General features: G+C 36.8%; 1 protein-coding gene across 1 annotated transcript; it reads left to right on the plus strand.

Annotated features, from left to right (window-relative positions):
• The first annotated feature begins 15,632 nt into the window (after positions 1-15,632).
• LOC138441590 (olfactory receptor 2T12-like) lies at positions 15,633-16,577 on the plus strand. The gene has a single exon (XM_069592710.1). It carries the CDS (start codon positions 15,633-15,635, stop codon positions 16,575-16,577), a length of 945 nt encoding a protein of 314 aa, XP_069448811.1.
• Positions 16,578-17,054: the final 477 nt, after the last annotated feature.

A 17,054-nucleotide genomic window follows, 5' to 3' on the forward strand; every position in this document is an offset into this window, starting at 1 on the left:
ATTTTTAGTTTCCTTTTGTCCAAGACTCACTGGAATTAGAAAACAACTTAACTCTGTCTAGTGAAATATTTTTCCATTTGCATAGGTATTGGTTAGTTAAAGCAACTTTCTTTCCTATTACCTGTTTCAGTGAATACAGACTAACACATTTTATACTTCGTTTCCTCAGATCCTACTGTTGGAAGACAGAAAGCTAAGTTGTAACACTTTATATGCAGACTGTTACATCATCAACTCTTTAGACATTTCTCTCTCTCCTGTAATTGATCCCCAATGTCCAAGTCCACTGTGGCCAAAATCTTGGAAATTTAGTTGACTTTGCTTATTTGAAGACGAACTCAGTTCTGCACCTAGAGAAAAAAGAGTCAACTCAATTGATGTTGCATTCCCAGAATCCCAAAGAAGGATGAACTTCATTATTCCAAAACATGACTTAATACCTGTGAGATGTCACATCATGTATGTTAAAATTTTGTAAGTTAGAAATCTACAGACTGAAGAGTTGCAGATAGTACTTATTGGTACTTGGCTGAATAATACAAACAGTATCAGAGACAGTTTTCCTGCCTGTTTGAGCAAACTCTGGGAGATAGTGGAGAACAGGGAAGCCTGGTGTGCTGCAGTTATGTGGTTGCAGAGTCAGACACAATTTAGTGACTGAACAACGACAGAGGAAATTATTGGTGATTGTGACTAAACTAAATTTTGCTATGTCAAAATACTTCCTTCCTTTTATTGACGAGTAGATAAGTGATACATGAAAATATTACTCCAGTCAGCTGTTCTACTGAAGTGGAAAGTTAGAGGTGGTACAATACAATAAGAATTTAGATACAGAGAAAAATCCAACCTGCCAGGCCCACCACTGGTTAAGCAGTTGGCTGGGAAAAATTACTTAAGGTTCTAGTTTATGCTAAGCTTCTAAAGTTGTTCTAAAAAATATTCTAAGAACAAAATGGAATAATATATGTCAGATGTTTACATAGTACCTTTCACAGAGAAAAGCCTCAATGCATTTTAGGATTTATTACCCCATTCAATTAACAAATTTATAATCAAGAAAAGTATTAAAATGGGGTTACTTATCCTGGGAAAAGATCGTGGAATATTGTTTAGCAAGATTTTACTTAATAAATAACAATGCTGTACTATATATATGGCACATTATATGTATTATATGTACATTAAATACATTATATGCATTTATATAGTGAAAATAAAATAAAATATAAAGCAATGAATTAATTTCACTGCTTTGCCTTTGATTAATAACTTATCCCCTTTGATTAAGGGATAAGTTACTAATATGTGCATAATTTTCTTATAGCAATTATATTAATGTCTGTGTCCCCCTACCATACGGCATCCTCTTTGCATTTACTCTAACCTGGTTAAATCTCATCCTCAGCATGCTATCAAGACCAAAGGACCCACTGAGCAGCAAAACATGACTGTTTTCTATAAAACAGTATAAAATTCAGAACTATGTGACAAATCTCACTTTAAAATTATTAAAAAAGATAAATAAATCTTGAGTTAGCTTCTTGGTAAAGTCACAATATGGCCATAATCTCTGCAGACTTTCTCTAAACTAGTAATATATGCATCCTCTTCTGTGCAAAACTCCAACACACTTTAATGATCTGTGGACTCAGATGGAAAAGAAAAAAAATGTATTAAAACAGTATCAATCACAATTCCAATTCTATGACAACTGAATGTACAAGTGTCCTGAACTTTAGACCCATAACTCCCTATTATTTCCTGTTACTATTTTTCAGTTGATAAGTCTTGTCTGACTCTTTGCAGTCCTGTCGACATGCTAAGGCTCTCCTGTCCTCCTCTACATCCTGGAGTTTGCTCAAATTCATGTTCATTGAGTCAGTTATGCTTTCTAACAATCTTGTCCTCTGTCATGCCCTTCTTTTGCCTTCAATCTTTCCCAGAATCAAGGTATTTTCCAATAAGTCAGCTCTTCACATTATGTAGCCCAAGTGTTGGAGCTTCAGCATCAGCAACAATCCTTCCAATGAATATTCAGGATTGATTTCATTTCGGATGGATGAGTTTGATCTCCCTGCAGTCCAAGGCACTCTCAAGAGTCTTCTCCAGCACCACAATTCAAAAGCATCAATTCTTCAGTGCTCAGCCTTCTTTATGGTCCAAATCTCACGCTCATACCTGACTACTGAAAAAGTCATACCTTTAATGGGTGGACCTTTGTCACCAAAGTGATGTTTCTGCTTTTTAACGTGCTGTCTATGTTTGTCATAGTTTCAATTCCAAGGAACAAGTGTCTTTTAATTTCATGGCTGCAGTCAAGTACTGCAGTGATTTTGGAGTCCAAGAAAATAAAATCTGTCACTGTTTCTACTTTTTCCAATTTTATCTGCCATGAAGTGATGAGACTGGATGGCATTATATAGTTTTTTTTTTTTTAATGTTGAATTTTAAGCCAGCATTTTTTTTTGTTGTTTTTACTGTCCTCTTTCACGTTTATCAAGAGACTCTTTGGTTCCTCTTCACTTTCTGCCATTAAAGTGGTCTCAGTTGCATATCTGATGATGCCACTCTTACTGATATATCTCCCAGCAATCTTGATTCCAACTTGTGATTCACCCAGCATGGCATTTCACATGACATATTCTGCATATAACTGAAATAAGCAGGGTGACAATGGACAGACTTGTCATACTCCTTTCCCAGTTTGGAACCAGTCCATAGTTCCATGTCTGATTCTAACTGTAGCTTCTTGACCCACATACATGTTTCTCAGAAAACAGGTAAGATAGTCAGTTACTCCAATCTCTTTAATAGTTTCCCACAGTTTGTTGTGATCCACACTGTCAAAGGCTTTAGAATAGTCAATGAAGCAGAATTAGATATTTTTCTGGAGTTCCCTTGCTTTCCCCATGATACAATGAATGTTGGCAATTCAACCTCTTGTTCCTCTGCCTTTTCTAAATCCAGTTTGTACATCTGAAAGTTACTGGTTTAAGCCTAGCTTGAAGGATTTTGAGCATACCTTCCCATCATGTGAATGAGGGCAATATTAAAGAAATAGTTTGAACATTCATTGGCATTGCCCTTCTTTGGGATTGGAATGAAAGCTGATCTCCAGTTCTGTGCCACTGATTAATTTTCCACATTTGCTGGCATATTGAGTATAGCACTTTCACAGCATCATATTTTCAGTTCAGTTCAGTCACTCAGTCATGTCCAACTCTTTGTGACCCCATGAACTGCAGCACGCCAGGCCTCCCTGTCCATCACCATCTCCCGGAGTTCACTCAGACTCACGTCCATCAGGTCCGTGATGCCATCCAGACATCTCATCCTGGGTCATCCCCTTCTCCTCCTGCCCCCAATCTCTCCCAGCATCAGAGTCTCTTCCAATGAGTCAACTCTTCGCATGAGGTGGCCAAAGTACTGGAGTTTCAGCTTTAGCATCATTCCTTCCAAAGAAATCCCAGGGTTGATCTCCTTCAGAATGGACTGGTTGGATCTCCTTGCAGTCCATGGGACTCTCAAGAGTCTTCTCCAACACCACAGTTCAAAAGCATCAATTCTTCGGAGCTCAGCCTTCTTCACAGTCTGAGAGGTGTTAGGGGACATCTTATTGTGGTTTTGATTTGCATTTCCCTGATAATTAGTGAATGCTGAACCCCTTTTTATGATGAGCCTATTAGCCATTTGTGTATCTTCTTTGTAAAAATGTCAATTTAGGTACTTGCCAGTATTATAATTGAGATGTTTTTCTGCTGTTAAATTCACTAAGGTCTTATATGTTTCATATATTAACTCCTTATCAGATATATAGTTGGCAAATATTTTCTCCCAATGTGTACATTGCCTATTTTGTGATTGTTAATGTTGCTGTGATGGAGAAGGCAATGTCACCCCACTCCAGTACTCTGGCCTGGAAAATCACATGGACGGAGGAGCTTGGTAGGCTGCAGTCCATGAGATCGCTGAGTCGGACGCAACTGAGCGACTTCATTCTCACTTTTCACTTTCCTGCCTTGGAGAAAGAAATGGCAACCCACTTCAGTGTTCTTGCCTGGAGAATCCCAGGGATGGCGGAGACTGGTGGGCTGCCGTCTATGGGGTCACATAGAGTCCGACATGACTGAAGCGACTTAGCAGCAGCAGCAGCAGCACGTTGCTGTGAAGACACATTTTAGTTAGATATGATACTACTTGCCTATTTTTGCCCTTGTTGCCTGAATTTTTGGAGCCATATCCAAAAAATCATTACTAACACAATGTCAAGGAAGTTTCTCCTAATAATTTCTTCTAGAAGTTAACAATTTTCCATCTTATATTTTGACCTTTACTCTATTTTTAGTTGATTTTTGTATAAGATGTAAAATAAGATTTCTATCTTATTATTTGGCATATGAGTATCCAGTTTCACAATGCATGTCCTGAAGAAACGATCCTTTCCCACTAAATTTACATGGTGAAGTATTTCTGTTTTCAGTTAAGCTGGCTGATTTCTTGCATTACTGGACAGAAATTATTTGCACCTGTACTGGACACAAATACACATGTTCATACACAACTTCACAAATTCTAAGCCTTAAATAAGTAGTAAATAGCAAGTTAAACACAGATGCATTCACCTGGAGAGCTAAACAATCTTTAAACAAGCATCTTAAACAATGCTCCAGGATTATACAGAAATGACAGGCTCTTTTCCATTTGCTATATTTTCTATTATAGATAACTTTTCACAATGCTTGGGTCAATATCAACAGAAACACTAGTTTAGAGATTTTTTTTTTCCCCTGTTCGAAACAATCACAATGATGATAACAATAAACACTGATACCGCATTTACAATGGGCCAGATACCTTTCCAGGTAGTTTACAACTATTTGATTTAATCCTCTAATAATGCTACCAAGTAAGCAATGTTATGCATATTTCCTGGAAAAGAAAGACAGGGGTTATTCATTACAGTAATGCAAGATTGTGAAATGGATAAGGAATAGACACAAGGATTTAAGCACACACACAAAATTTGCAATTGATGAGTTTATGGAGCACTGACATCCAGTTCAGGATAGAGTCAACATTCACCTTTAGATGGTATAACTAAGGAAATATTTCTCAAAGTGTAATTAACACGCCCTTCTGGTGATTCATGTATTCCCTAAAGTCGGAGAATCACAAATTTAAAACTATTTAGAGATCAATCTTTCTACTCCGGTATCTCAGGACAGTTTTTTTTAAAGTATTAATATTGTTTGCATTCTTGTAGAACTATTTCAGGCAATTAAATCACATGTGTTTGGTTCAAGGAGCAGAATTCCAGTTTTGCCTTGCACAATTTCTTGTATTTGCTGTTCCAAACAGTGTCACATTGCTTCATCTTACCACTCAGGATTCTTTTGCTTTAACAAAAACCTAGGAGGTAAATTAGTTCATTTCATCATTTACTCTTAAGAAACATTTATCTGTGTTCCCTTGCCATAGAAGATGTGCCTTTGCAAGTGCCATTGCTCAAGGGAAGACATTTTGTAGGTGTAGGATATTTTAAGCAGTCGTATAGGACTGCTAAGTAAATATGGCATGTAGCCAGGAGCAGAAAGCAGTATCCTCAGCACTCATAAAAACAAACATTTGTAGCCAACCTATCAGAAAAATCGAGCATCAAATATGTATATATGCACGTTTCATGGATTGTGACTCTTCTATAGAGGTGAGTCTAATTAGTTTGAAAATCATTTACTCATTTTTTAAGAAGGCATCTCAATTGATTCATTTTTTTTTATTTATTTTTTTTAATTTTAGTTTTTTATTTTTTTATTTTTTTTTAATTTTTTATTTTATTTTATTTTTTTAAATTTTAAAATCTTTAATTCTTGCATGCATTCCCAAACATGAACCCCCCTCCCACCTCCCTCCCCATAACAACTTTCTGGGTCATCCCCATGCACCAGCCCCAAGCATGCTGCATCCTGCGTCAGACATAGACTGGCGATTCAATTCACATGATAGTATACATGTTAGAATGTCATTCTCCCAAATCATCCCACCCTCTCCCTCTCCCTCTGAGTCCAAAAGTCCGTTATACACATCTGTGTCTCTTTCCCTGTCTTGCATACAGGGTCGTCATTGCCATCTTCCTAAATTCCATATATATGTGTTAGTATACTGTATTGGTGTTTTTCTTTCTGGCTTACTTCACTCTGTATAATCGGCTCCAGTTTCATCCATCTCATCAGAACTGATTCAAATGAATTCTTTTTAACGGCTGAGTAATACTCCATTGTGTATATGTACCACAGCTTTCTTATACATTCATCTGCTGATGGACATCTAGGTTGTTTCCATGTCCTGGCTATTATAAACAGTGCTGCGATGAACATTGGGGTACATGTGTCTCTTTCAATTCTGGTTTCCTCGGTGTGTATGCCCAGCAGTGGGATTGCTGGGTCATAAGGGAGTTCTATTTGCAATTTTTTAAGGAATCTCCACACTGTTCTCCATAGTGGCTGTACTAGTTTGCATTCCCACCAACAGTGTAGGAGGGTTCCCTTTTCTCCACACCCTCTCCAGCATTTATTGCTTGCAGATTTTTGGATCGCAGTCATTCTGACTGGTGTGAAGTGGTACCTCATTGTGGTTTTGATTTGCATTTCTCTAATAATGAGTGATGTTGAGCATCTTTTCATGTGTTTGTTAGCCATCCGTATGTCTTCTTTGGAGAAATGTCTATTTAGTTCTTTGGCCCATTTTTTGATTGGGTCGTTTATTTTTGTGGAATTGAGCTGCATAAGTTGCTTGTATATTTTTGAGATTAGTTGTTTGTCAGTTGCTTCATTTGCTATTATTTTCTCCCATTCAGAAGGCTGTCTTTTCACCTTGCTTATAGTTTCCTTTGTTGTGCAGAAGCTTTTAATTTTATTTAGATCCCATTTGTTTATTTTTGCTTTTATTTCCAGAATTCTGGGAGGTGGATCATAGAGGATCCTGCTGTGATTTATGTCTGAGAGTGTTTTTCCTATGTTCTCCTCTAGGAGTTTTATAGTTTCTGATCTTACATTTAGATCTTTAATCCATTTTGAGTTTATTTTTGTGTGCGGTGTTAGAAAGTGATCTAGTTTCATTCTTTTACAAGTGGTTGACCAGTTTTCCCAGCACCACTTGTTAAAGAGATTGTCTTTACTCCATTGTATATTCTTGCCTCCTTTGTCAAAGATAAGGTGTCCATATGTGTGTGGATTTATCTCTGGGCTTTCTATTTTGTTCCATTGATCTATATGTCTGTCTTTGTGCCAGTACCATACTGTCTTGATGACTGTGGCTTTGTAGTAGAGCCTGAAGTCAGGCAAGTTGATTCCTCCAGTTCCATTCTTCTTTCTCAAGATTGCTTTGGCTATTCGAGGTTTTTTGTATTTCCATACAAATCTTGAAATTATTTGTTCTAGTTCTGTGAAAAATGTGGCTGGTAGCTTGATAGGGATTGCATTGAATTTGTAAATTGCTTTGGGTAGTATACTCATTTTCACTATATTGATTCTTCCAATCCATGAACATGGTATATTTCTCCATTTTTAGTGTCCTCTTTGATTTCTTTCATCAGTGTTTTATAGTTTTCTATGTATAGGTCTTTAGTTTCTTTAGGTAGATATATTCCTAAGTATTTTATTCTTTTTGTTGCAATGGTGAATGGAATTGTTTCCTTAATTTCTTTTTCTACTTTCTCATTATTCGTGTATAGGAATGCAAGGGATTTCTGTGTGTTGATTTTATATCCTGCAACTTTACTATATTCATTGATTGGGTCTAGTAATTTTCTGGTGGAGTCTTTAGGGTTTTCCATGTAGAGGATCATGTCATCTGCAAACAGTGAGAGTTTTACTTCTTCTTTTCCAATTTGGATTCCTTTTATTTCTTTTTCTGCTCTGATTGCTGTGGCCAAAACTTCCAGAACTATGTTGAATAGTAGCGGTGAAAGTGGACACCCTTGTCTTGTTCCTGACTTTAGGGGAAATGCTTTCAATTTTTCACCATTGAGGATAATGTTTGCTGTGGGTTTGTCATAGATTATCCCAAAACCTTTGATGTCTCATAACCCATTACGGGTCACTCCACTGCACTCCAGAGAGAAGAAACCCAGCTCCACCCACCAAAACTCCAACACAAGCCTCCCTAACTAGGAAACCTTGACAAGCCACTGATAGAACCCCACCCAAAGTGAGGAAGCTCCATAATAAAGAGAACTCCACAAATTATCAGAATATAAAAAGGCCACCCCAAACGCAGCAATATAACCAAGATGAAGAGACAGAGGAATACTCAGCAGGTAAAGGAACAGGAAAGTTGCCCACCAAACCAAACAAAAGAGGAAGAAGTAGGGAATCTACCGGAGAAGGAATTCCGAATATTGATAGTGAAAATGATCCAAAATCTTGAAATCAAAATGGAAACACAGATAAATAGCCTAGAGACAAGGATTGAGAAGATGCAAGAAAGGTTTAACAAGGACCTAGAAGAAATAAAAAAGAGTCAAAATATAATGAATAACACAATAAATGAGATCAGAAACTCTCTGGAGGCAACAAATAGTAGAATAACGGAGGCAGAAGATAGGATTAGTGAAATAGAACATAGAATGGTAGAAATAAATGAATCAGAGAGGAAACAAGAAAAACGAATTAAAAGAAACGAGGACAATCTCAGAGACCTCCAGGACAATATGAAACGCTCCAACATTCGAATTATAGGAGTCCCAGAAGAAGAAGACAGAAAGAAAGACCATGAGAAAATCCTTGAGGAGATAATAGTTGAAAACTTCCCTAAAATGGGGAAGGAAATAATCACCCAAGTCCAAGAAACACAGAGAGTCCCAAATAGGATAAACCCAAGGCGAAACACCCCAAGACACATATTAATCAAATTAACAAAGATCAAACACAAAGAACAAATATTAAAAGCAGCAAGGGAAAAACAACAAATAACACACAAGGGGATTCCCATAAGGATAACAGCTGATCTGTCAATAGAAACTCTTCAGGCCAGGAGGGAATGGCAAGACATACTTAAAGTGATGAAAGACAATAACCTACAGCCCAGATTACTGTACCCAGCAAGGATCTCATTCAAATACGAAGGAGAAATCAAAAGCTTTACAGACAAGCAAAAGCTGAGAGAATTCAGCACCACCAAACCAGCTCTCCAACAAATTCTAAAGGATATCCTCTAGACAGGAAACACGAAAAGGGTGTATAAACCCGAACCCAAAACAATAAAGTAAATGGCAACGGGATCATACTTATCAATAATTACCTTAAACGTAAATGGGTTGAACGCCCCAACCAAAAGACAAAGACTGGCCGAATGGATACAAAAACAAGACCCCTCTATATGCTGCTTACAAGAGACCCACCTCAAAACAAGGGACACATACAGACTGAAAGTGAAGGGCTGGAAAAAGATATACCACGCGAATAGAGACCAAAAGAAAGCAGGAGTGGCAATACTCATATCCGATAAAATAGACTTTAAAACAAAGGCTGTGAAAAGAGACAAAGAAGGCCACTACATAATGATCAAAGGGACAATCCAAGAAGAAGATATAACAATTATAAATATATATGCACCCAATATAGGAGCACCACAATATGTAAGACAAATGCTAACAAGTATGAAAGGGGAAATCAACAATAACACAATAATAGTGGGAGACTTTAATACCCCACTCACACCTATGGACAGATCAACTAAACAGAAAATTAACAAAGAAACGCAAACTTTAAATGATACATTAGATCAGTTAGACCTAATTGATATCTATAGGACATTTCACCCCAAAACAACGAATTTCACCTTTTTTTCAAGTGCTCATGGAACCTTCTCCAGGATAGATCACATCCTGGGCCATAAATCTAAACTTGATAAATTCAAGAAAATCGAAATCATTCCAAGCATCTTTTCTGACCATAATGCATTAAGATTAGATCTCAATTACAGGAGAAAAACTATTAAAAATTCCAACATATGGAGGTTGAACAACACACTTCTGAATAACCAACAAATCACAGAAGAAATCAAAAAAGAAATCAAAATAAGCATAGAAACTAATGAAAATGAAAACACAACAACCCAAAACCTGTGGGACACTATAAAAGCAGTGCTAAGAGGAAAGTTCATAGCAATACAGGCATACCTCAAGAAACAAGAAAAAAGTCAAATAAATAACCTAACTCTACAACTAAAGCAACTAGAAAAGGAAGAGTTGGAGAACCCCAGAGTTAGTAGAAGGAAAGAAATATTAAAAATTAGGGCAGAAATAAATGCAAAAGAAACAAAAGAGACCATAGCAAAAATCAACAAAGCCAAAAGCTGGTTCTTTGAAAGGATAAATAAAATTGACAAACCATTAGCCAGACTCATCAAGAAGCAAAGAGAGAAAAATCAAATCAATAAAATTAGAAATGAAAATGGAGAGATCACAACAGACAACACAGAAATACAAAGGATCATAAGAGACTACTATCAGCAGTTGTATGCCAATAAAATGGACAACGTGGAAGAAATGGACAAATTCTTAGAAAAGTACAATTTTCCAAAACTGAACCAGGAAGAAATAGAAAATCTTAACAGACCCATCACAAGCACGGAAATTGATACTGTAATCAGAAATCTTCCAGCAAACAAAAGCCCAGGTCCAGATGGCTTCACAGCTGAATTCTACCAAAAATTTCGAGAAGAGCTAACACCTATCCTCCTCAAACTCTTCCAGAAAATTGCAGAGGAAGGTAAACTTCCAAACTCATTCTATGAGGCCACCATCACCCTAATACCAAAACCTGACAAAGATGTCTCAATTAATTCATATTTGCTATGTACTTGATGCTTTACATTTGAATTTTTAATTTCATAGTAATTTTGTAAAATGTCATCCACAAATGATAAAAAATAAAAGCCTCCCTATTGTCTATGTGTAAGTTGTGGGCTGTGTCCACTCTGTGAGTTAAAAAGTCATTTTGAAATGGCAGTGAATTCAGTCAGTTTATTGAGTTAATTATACGGTAATTTTTCACTGAACAGTGTGGGACAGTTTTAAGGAAATAACCATACTATATCAGTATCTTGTGACTGTAAAGCCACTTTGTTTGTGAAGTGCAGGATGGCAGAAGAGAAAAGGAGTTTATAAAGGGCAACTCCCAATAATTCATGACAATGATCTCTACCAGCGTTTACAAGTAAGTATGGCTAGGGGGAGACTATAATCAATTTGTGTAACAGCATCAGAAAGGGCATACTTTTGAGATTAGTGGAGTTTATAAAATATTTTTCATATAACGGGTACAAAATAAGTATAAAACATCAGGGGTGGGGGGCAAGATATACTGTTGCTTTAAAGAAAATGAAACAAAGTCTCCTTTTCTTTCTCTGAAAGATACATACATGTGCGCCTAAAAAAGTACACATCCTCCAATTAAAATAAATAAATTTATATTAAAATAAAATAAAATCCCAGGCCACAGTTTGTAGAAAAAAAAAATAAAACATTTTATTGTGAAAAAAATTTTAAAAATAAGAGACTGAAAAAATAAATAAATAAAACTTTCTAAAAAAGTATACATCATCTATTTCTGCAGGAGAAATATTTCTATCATTTCTGAAAAAAATATGTATAGTTTTAATTTTTTTCAATTTTTTTGCCCTATTTATTAATAACATGCTGGAATTACTTTTGTCCACAACTGGCCTAATGAAGAAATACTTATAAGGGGGTGTCCATAGTCATAATTTGCTGAGTTAATGTAGCCTTTTACTTAACAGCTAAACATTTCACATAGCAAGTAAATACATTGATATATTCATAATTACATAAATTCTTCATTTAAACATAATTTGTATGATATTTAGGAAAAAAAGATGAAGCTGCTTGTCTATATAACTGAAAGAATTATGTAATACATTTAAGCTGACATTTTTATTAAATTACCATATTGAATTCTGAGCAGTGTAATTTATTAAAACAATAAACAAATATAGCAGATTTATGTACTTTTACTATTTTTTCATTATAAACAGTAATAGTTCCAAGTTTTACTCTTATTTAATTTAAACACATACATGCCTGCATGCATGTGTATGTGTGTATCTCTGTCATTTATGTTTCGCCTTTGAATGTCACCTTCAATTTGCCAGAGCATTCAGTCAATTTATCAAATCAATGTATTATACTAAGATTTTCTAGCTCCTGTTTATGTGAATTTTTTTTTAATTGGAAGCAAATGATCCTGAATGATGAATTAAATTAAAATTTAAAATTTTATCTGCAAAATGACTTGGGAAATTATTTCAAAAATCTGTCATGTACAAAATGTCTTCTTTTAATTATCTGAGTAATCTGTTTAGGAGGCTTATAATTTTAAGCATAAGTAAACAAACAAAACAAAGTTGACTGATCTATCACATATGTAGAAAATGACAGAATGATTCTTAAACCAGGACTTATTTTCCAGGTCTTGGGATCTTTGTTCATCATCAGTAAGATGAACCCAAGTGTAACTTAAATTTATAATGAAGGCAGAAGGGGTCTGAATTCAAGGTTCATGGCAAAAATAGGAGAAAGATATTTTAAATAGTATATACAACAAGGGACTGCATATACTAGACAGAGGTTATTTGGACTCACAAGGTTTAACAATGCCTTGATTGGGTAAAGTAGAATATCTATTTTTTCTGGTATCTGATGCTTAAACAAATCTCCAAAAGATACTGGTGTTAATATGTGTTTTATGTCTGTTCAAATGTGAATGTTCTTGTGGTTCAAATAGTGATTTAATAAGCCATTAGCACTGCTTTTCTGCAGGTGTTTTACAGAGACTGCTAGTGTGTATGATGTCATGATTTCTTTGCAAGAGGTGGGCTATGATGGCCATATGATTTTTACAGAATTAAGATATTCACAAAATCAAACTCTTTAGAATAGAAAGCAGCATCACTACCTCCCTCTGTAATAATAAATAAGTGGACAAATTCTAGACAACAGGCTTAGAAATTGTTACATCTCTAAAGATTTGGTGATGCTTTCTTCACCATATCAGAAATAAAGAGGTCTGCAAACCTTCAGTTCAGTTCAGTTCAGTCACTCAGTCGTGTTCGACTCTGACCCCATGGACTGCAGCACCCTAGGCCTCTCTGCCTATCTCCAACTCCCAGAGCTTGCTCAAACTCATGTCCATTGAGTCAGTGATGCCATTCAACCATCTCATCCTCTGTCATCCCCTTCTCCTCCCACCTTCAATCTTTCCCAGCATCAGGGTCTTTTCAAATGAGCCAGTTCTTCACATCAGGTGGCCAAAGTATTGGAGTTTCAGCTTCAGTATCAGTCCTTCTAGTGAATATTCAGGACTGATTACCTTTAGGATGGGCTGGTTGGATCTCCTTGCTGTCCCAAGGAACTCTCAATAGTCTTCTCCAACACCAGAGTTCAAAAACATGAATTCTTTGGTGCTCAGCTTTCTTTATAGTCCAACTCTTACATCCATACATGAGTACGGGAAAAACTATAGCTTTGACTAGGCAGACCTTTGTTGGCAAAGTGATGTCTCTGCTTTTTAATATGCTGTCTAGGTTGGTCACAACTTTTCTTCCAAGATATCTTTTAATTTCACGGCTGCAGTCATCATCTGCAGTGATTTTGGAGCTCCCAAAAATGAAATCTGTCACTATTTCCACTGTTTCCCCATCTATTTGCCATGAAGTGATGGGACTAGATGCCATGATCTGCAAACGTTACATTCATTTTTTTTAAAGTGGCACATTTGTGCATTTTTTTTCTCCTAATAACAAGGGATTATTGGTTCCTTGCAGCTGCATACTCTTCTGCTCTTTATAAATTTACATGTCTTTATCGACTTTAAAAATGGTAAACACTAAAAAATTCTTACTTGTATTCTGTGTATAATGGCTTTCAACCTGTAAATCCTTTCTTTTTTTAAAAAAAATTTTATTTTTACTTTATTTTACTTTACAATACTGTATTGGTTTTGCCATGCATTGACATGATGTTTGGGATCACATGTACACCTGTGGTGGATTCATGTAAATCCTTTCTAATGAAGCTGTACTCATTTATCTCAGTCATTTCAGTTTTGTCTTCCCTGGTGGCTCAGATGGTAAAGAATCCACCTGAAATGCAGGAGACCTGAGTTCAATCCCTGAGTTGGGAAGATCCCCTGGAGAAGGGCATGGCAACCCACTCCAGTATTTCTGCCTGGAGAATCCCCATGAACAGAGGTGCCTGGCGGGCTGCAGTCCGTGGAGTCCCAAAGAGTCAGACATGACTGAGTGACTAAGCACACACAGCACAAGAAAATGGTTCTTTTTTGTTGAATATTAAAAACTATGTTTAAAGACAAGCAACATATTTGAATTTAGGTATTTTTAAAATAAAGTGTTTTTTCTTCCAAAGTATCTTTACATTTTGTTAATAATTACACTTCATGGTATTGAAGTTGCTTTAAAATTGCTTCTTTGTCCTTTTAGTTATGTTACTTCTCATTATATTTATTGGTATTTTCTCTGAGCATTTATTAACACGAAAGATCTTTCGGTCTTCCCTGTCATATGCACCTGATGATGTGAAGTCTCTGTGATAGTATACTTTGCAGTGAAATGGTGTTTAGGGCTTGTCACCAAGCTTAGTAAACTGGAGAAATAAGTTTGTGAGAATAAGTGTTGTGGGAAGACACTGAAGATTTCAGAGGAGAGAGTAATGAACTAGAATATCTGCATTTTAAAATCATGTGAATAGAATAGTGATTCAGTGAGAAAAAGAAAAAAAGAACATTTTCATCAATTACTGAGGATATTATCTCTCTTCAATGCAGAAATTTTGTTTCACTTATATTCATCCATTCCATTTCATGGTCCTAGGAACTATAATTTCTTGTTATATATTAAAAAAAAAAACACTAGATTGAATATGTTACAATTTCCAAAATTTAGAAAAAATTACCTGTGATTAAGAAAATATAGATGACAAATTTTTAAGTGAGTGTTTATTTCCTCAATAAGTTAATTTGGTTTCATGACACATAATAAGAGCATAAAATAACAATACAAAATGTATAGTCAAAGTAACTATTTACAATTATTTAACCCTTGACATCATTTTCTGCTTTTGGTCTATTTTAATCTATCATCTTAATTAGTTAATACAGTATTCTCTGGTGGCTCAGACGGTAAAGCTTCTGTCTGTAATGCAGGAGACCCAGGTTCGATCCCTGGGTTGGGAAGATCCCCTGGAGAAGGAAATGGCAGCTCACTCCTGTATTCTTGCCTGGAAAATCCCATGGACGGCAGAGCCTGGTAGGCTACTGTCCATGGGGTCTCAAAGAGTCGGACATGACTGAGCGACTTCACTTTCACTTTCACTTTACTTAAAATATTAACATTAATTAACACTCCACTATAGAGAAGTGGATGATAGGTCAAGAAGACTCATTATAAACAGGAAGTTAGGCTTTGAATCAGGTCCTTGGATCCCATATCCACTACATACCCAGAAGTTATGAAGTTGAACTATGATTTTTGGATAATAAAAGCCCTTACATTTTCTTTTTTTTCCATTTCCAGTGTCATATCCAACAGAAATCATGGAGAAGAGAAATGCAACCTCAGACTTTATTCTCCTAGGAATCTTTAAGCACACGAAATCCCACCTCTTTCTATTTATGATGGTTCTGACGATGGCCATTGCTTCCTTGATGGCCAATGCCCTCATGCTTCTCTTGATTCTCCTGGACCCCCAACTCCACAGGCTCATGTACTTCCTACTGAGCCAACTCTCCCTCATGGACCTGATGCTGGTTTCCTCCATCGTGCCCAAAATGGCTGCTGCCTACCTGACATGGAACAAATCCATCTCTCCTGCTGGCTGTGGGTTGCAGATTTTTGTCTCACTCACGCTTGGTGGTGGAGAGAGTTTCCTCTTAGCTGCCATGTCCTATGACCGTTATGTAGCTGTTTGCCACCCACTGAGATACCCTGTACTCCTGAACTGGCCATTATGTATTCAAATGACTTTGGGCTCTTGGTTCCTGGGGGCAGCTGATGGGCTCATGCAAGTGGCCACTACACTGAGCTTCCCATTTTGCAGCGCTCACGAGATCGATCATTTCTTCTGTGAGGCCCCCATGTTGGTGTGTTTGGCTTGTGCTGACACATCAGTCTTTGAAAATGTCATGTACGTTTGCTGTGTGTTAATGCTCCTAATTCCCTTTTCCTTCATTCTGACTTCCTATGGCCTTATTCTCTCTGCTGTTCTCCATTTGCATTCTCAAGAAGCCCTCAAGAAGGCTTTCACCACCTGTTCCTCCCATTTAGCTGTGGTGGCACTCTTTTATGGACCTGCCATTTTTATCTACATGAGACCCAAATCCTACAGGTCAGCTAACCATGATAAGGTTGTGTCAGCATTCTATACTATCTTTACTCCTGTGCTGAACCCCCTCATCTACAGTTGGAGGAACTGTGAGGTCAGAGAAGCCTTGAAAAGGTGGCTGGGAAAATGTGCAGACTACAAATGTCAGCAAACTTAGTCCCAGTTTTTAACATTACCCATTGTCAAATTATTGAAGTTATTAGCATTATAACCATATTATAGCTATCTCTTCTTTAGTAATGCTTGAAGAGAAAATTAAATTCAATGGTTGGTATAATAGGAAGTTGTTAAGAATTGTCAGTCTACCGTGTGTGTGTGTGTGTGTGTGTGTGTGCGCGCGCGCGCGCGCGCACGCTCCCTCAGTCCCTCAGTAGTCTGACTCTTTGTGACCCCATAGACCGCAGCCTGCCAGGCTCCTCTGTCCATGGGCTTTTATAAGCAAGGATACTGGCCCATATCAAGATATAATGTTTCTCGAGCTTTTAATATTTGCTATACCTCATGCTCAGAGAAGGCAATGGCACCCCACTCCAGTACTCTTGCCTGGAAAATCACATGGACAGAGAAGCCTGGTAGGCTGCAGTCCATGGTGTAGCGAAGAGTCAGACATGGCTGAGCGACTTCACTTTCACTT

Source organism: Ovis canadensis, chromosome 5 (assembly GCF_042477335.2).
Source record: "Ovis canadensis isolate MfBH-ARS-UI-01 breed Bighorn chromosome 5, ARS-UI_OviCan_v2, whole genome shotgun sequence".
NCBI lineage: Eukaryota > Metazoa > Chordata > Mammalia > Artiodactyla > Bovidae > Ovis > Ovis canadensis.

Excerpts from the sequence above, each read along its gene's own strand:
- LOC138441590 (XM_069592710.1), top strand. The coding sequence starts at position 15,633 with ATGGAGAAGAGAAATGCAACCTCAGACTTTATTCTCCTAGGAATCTTT.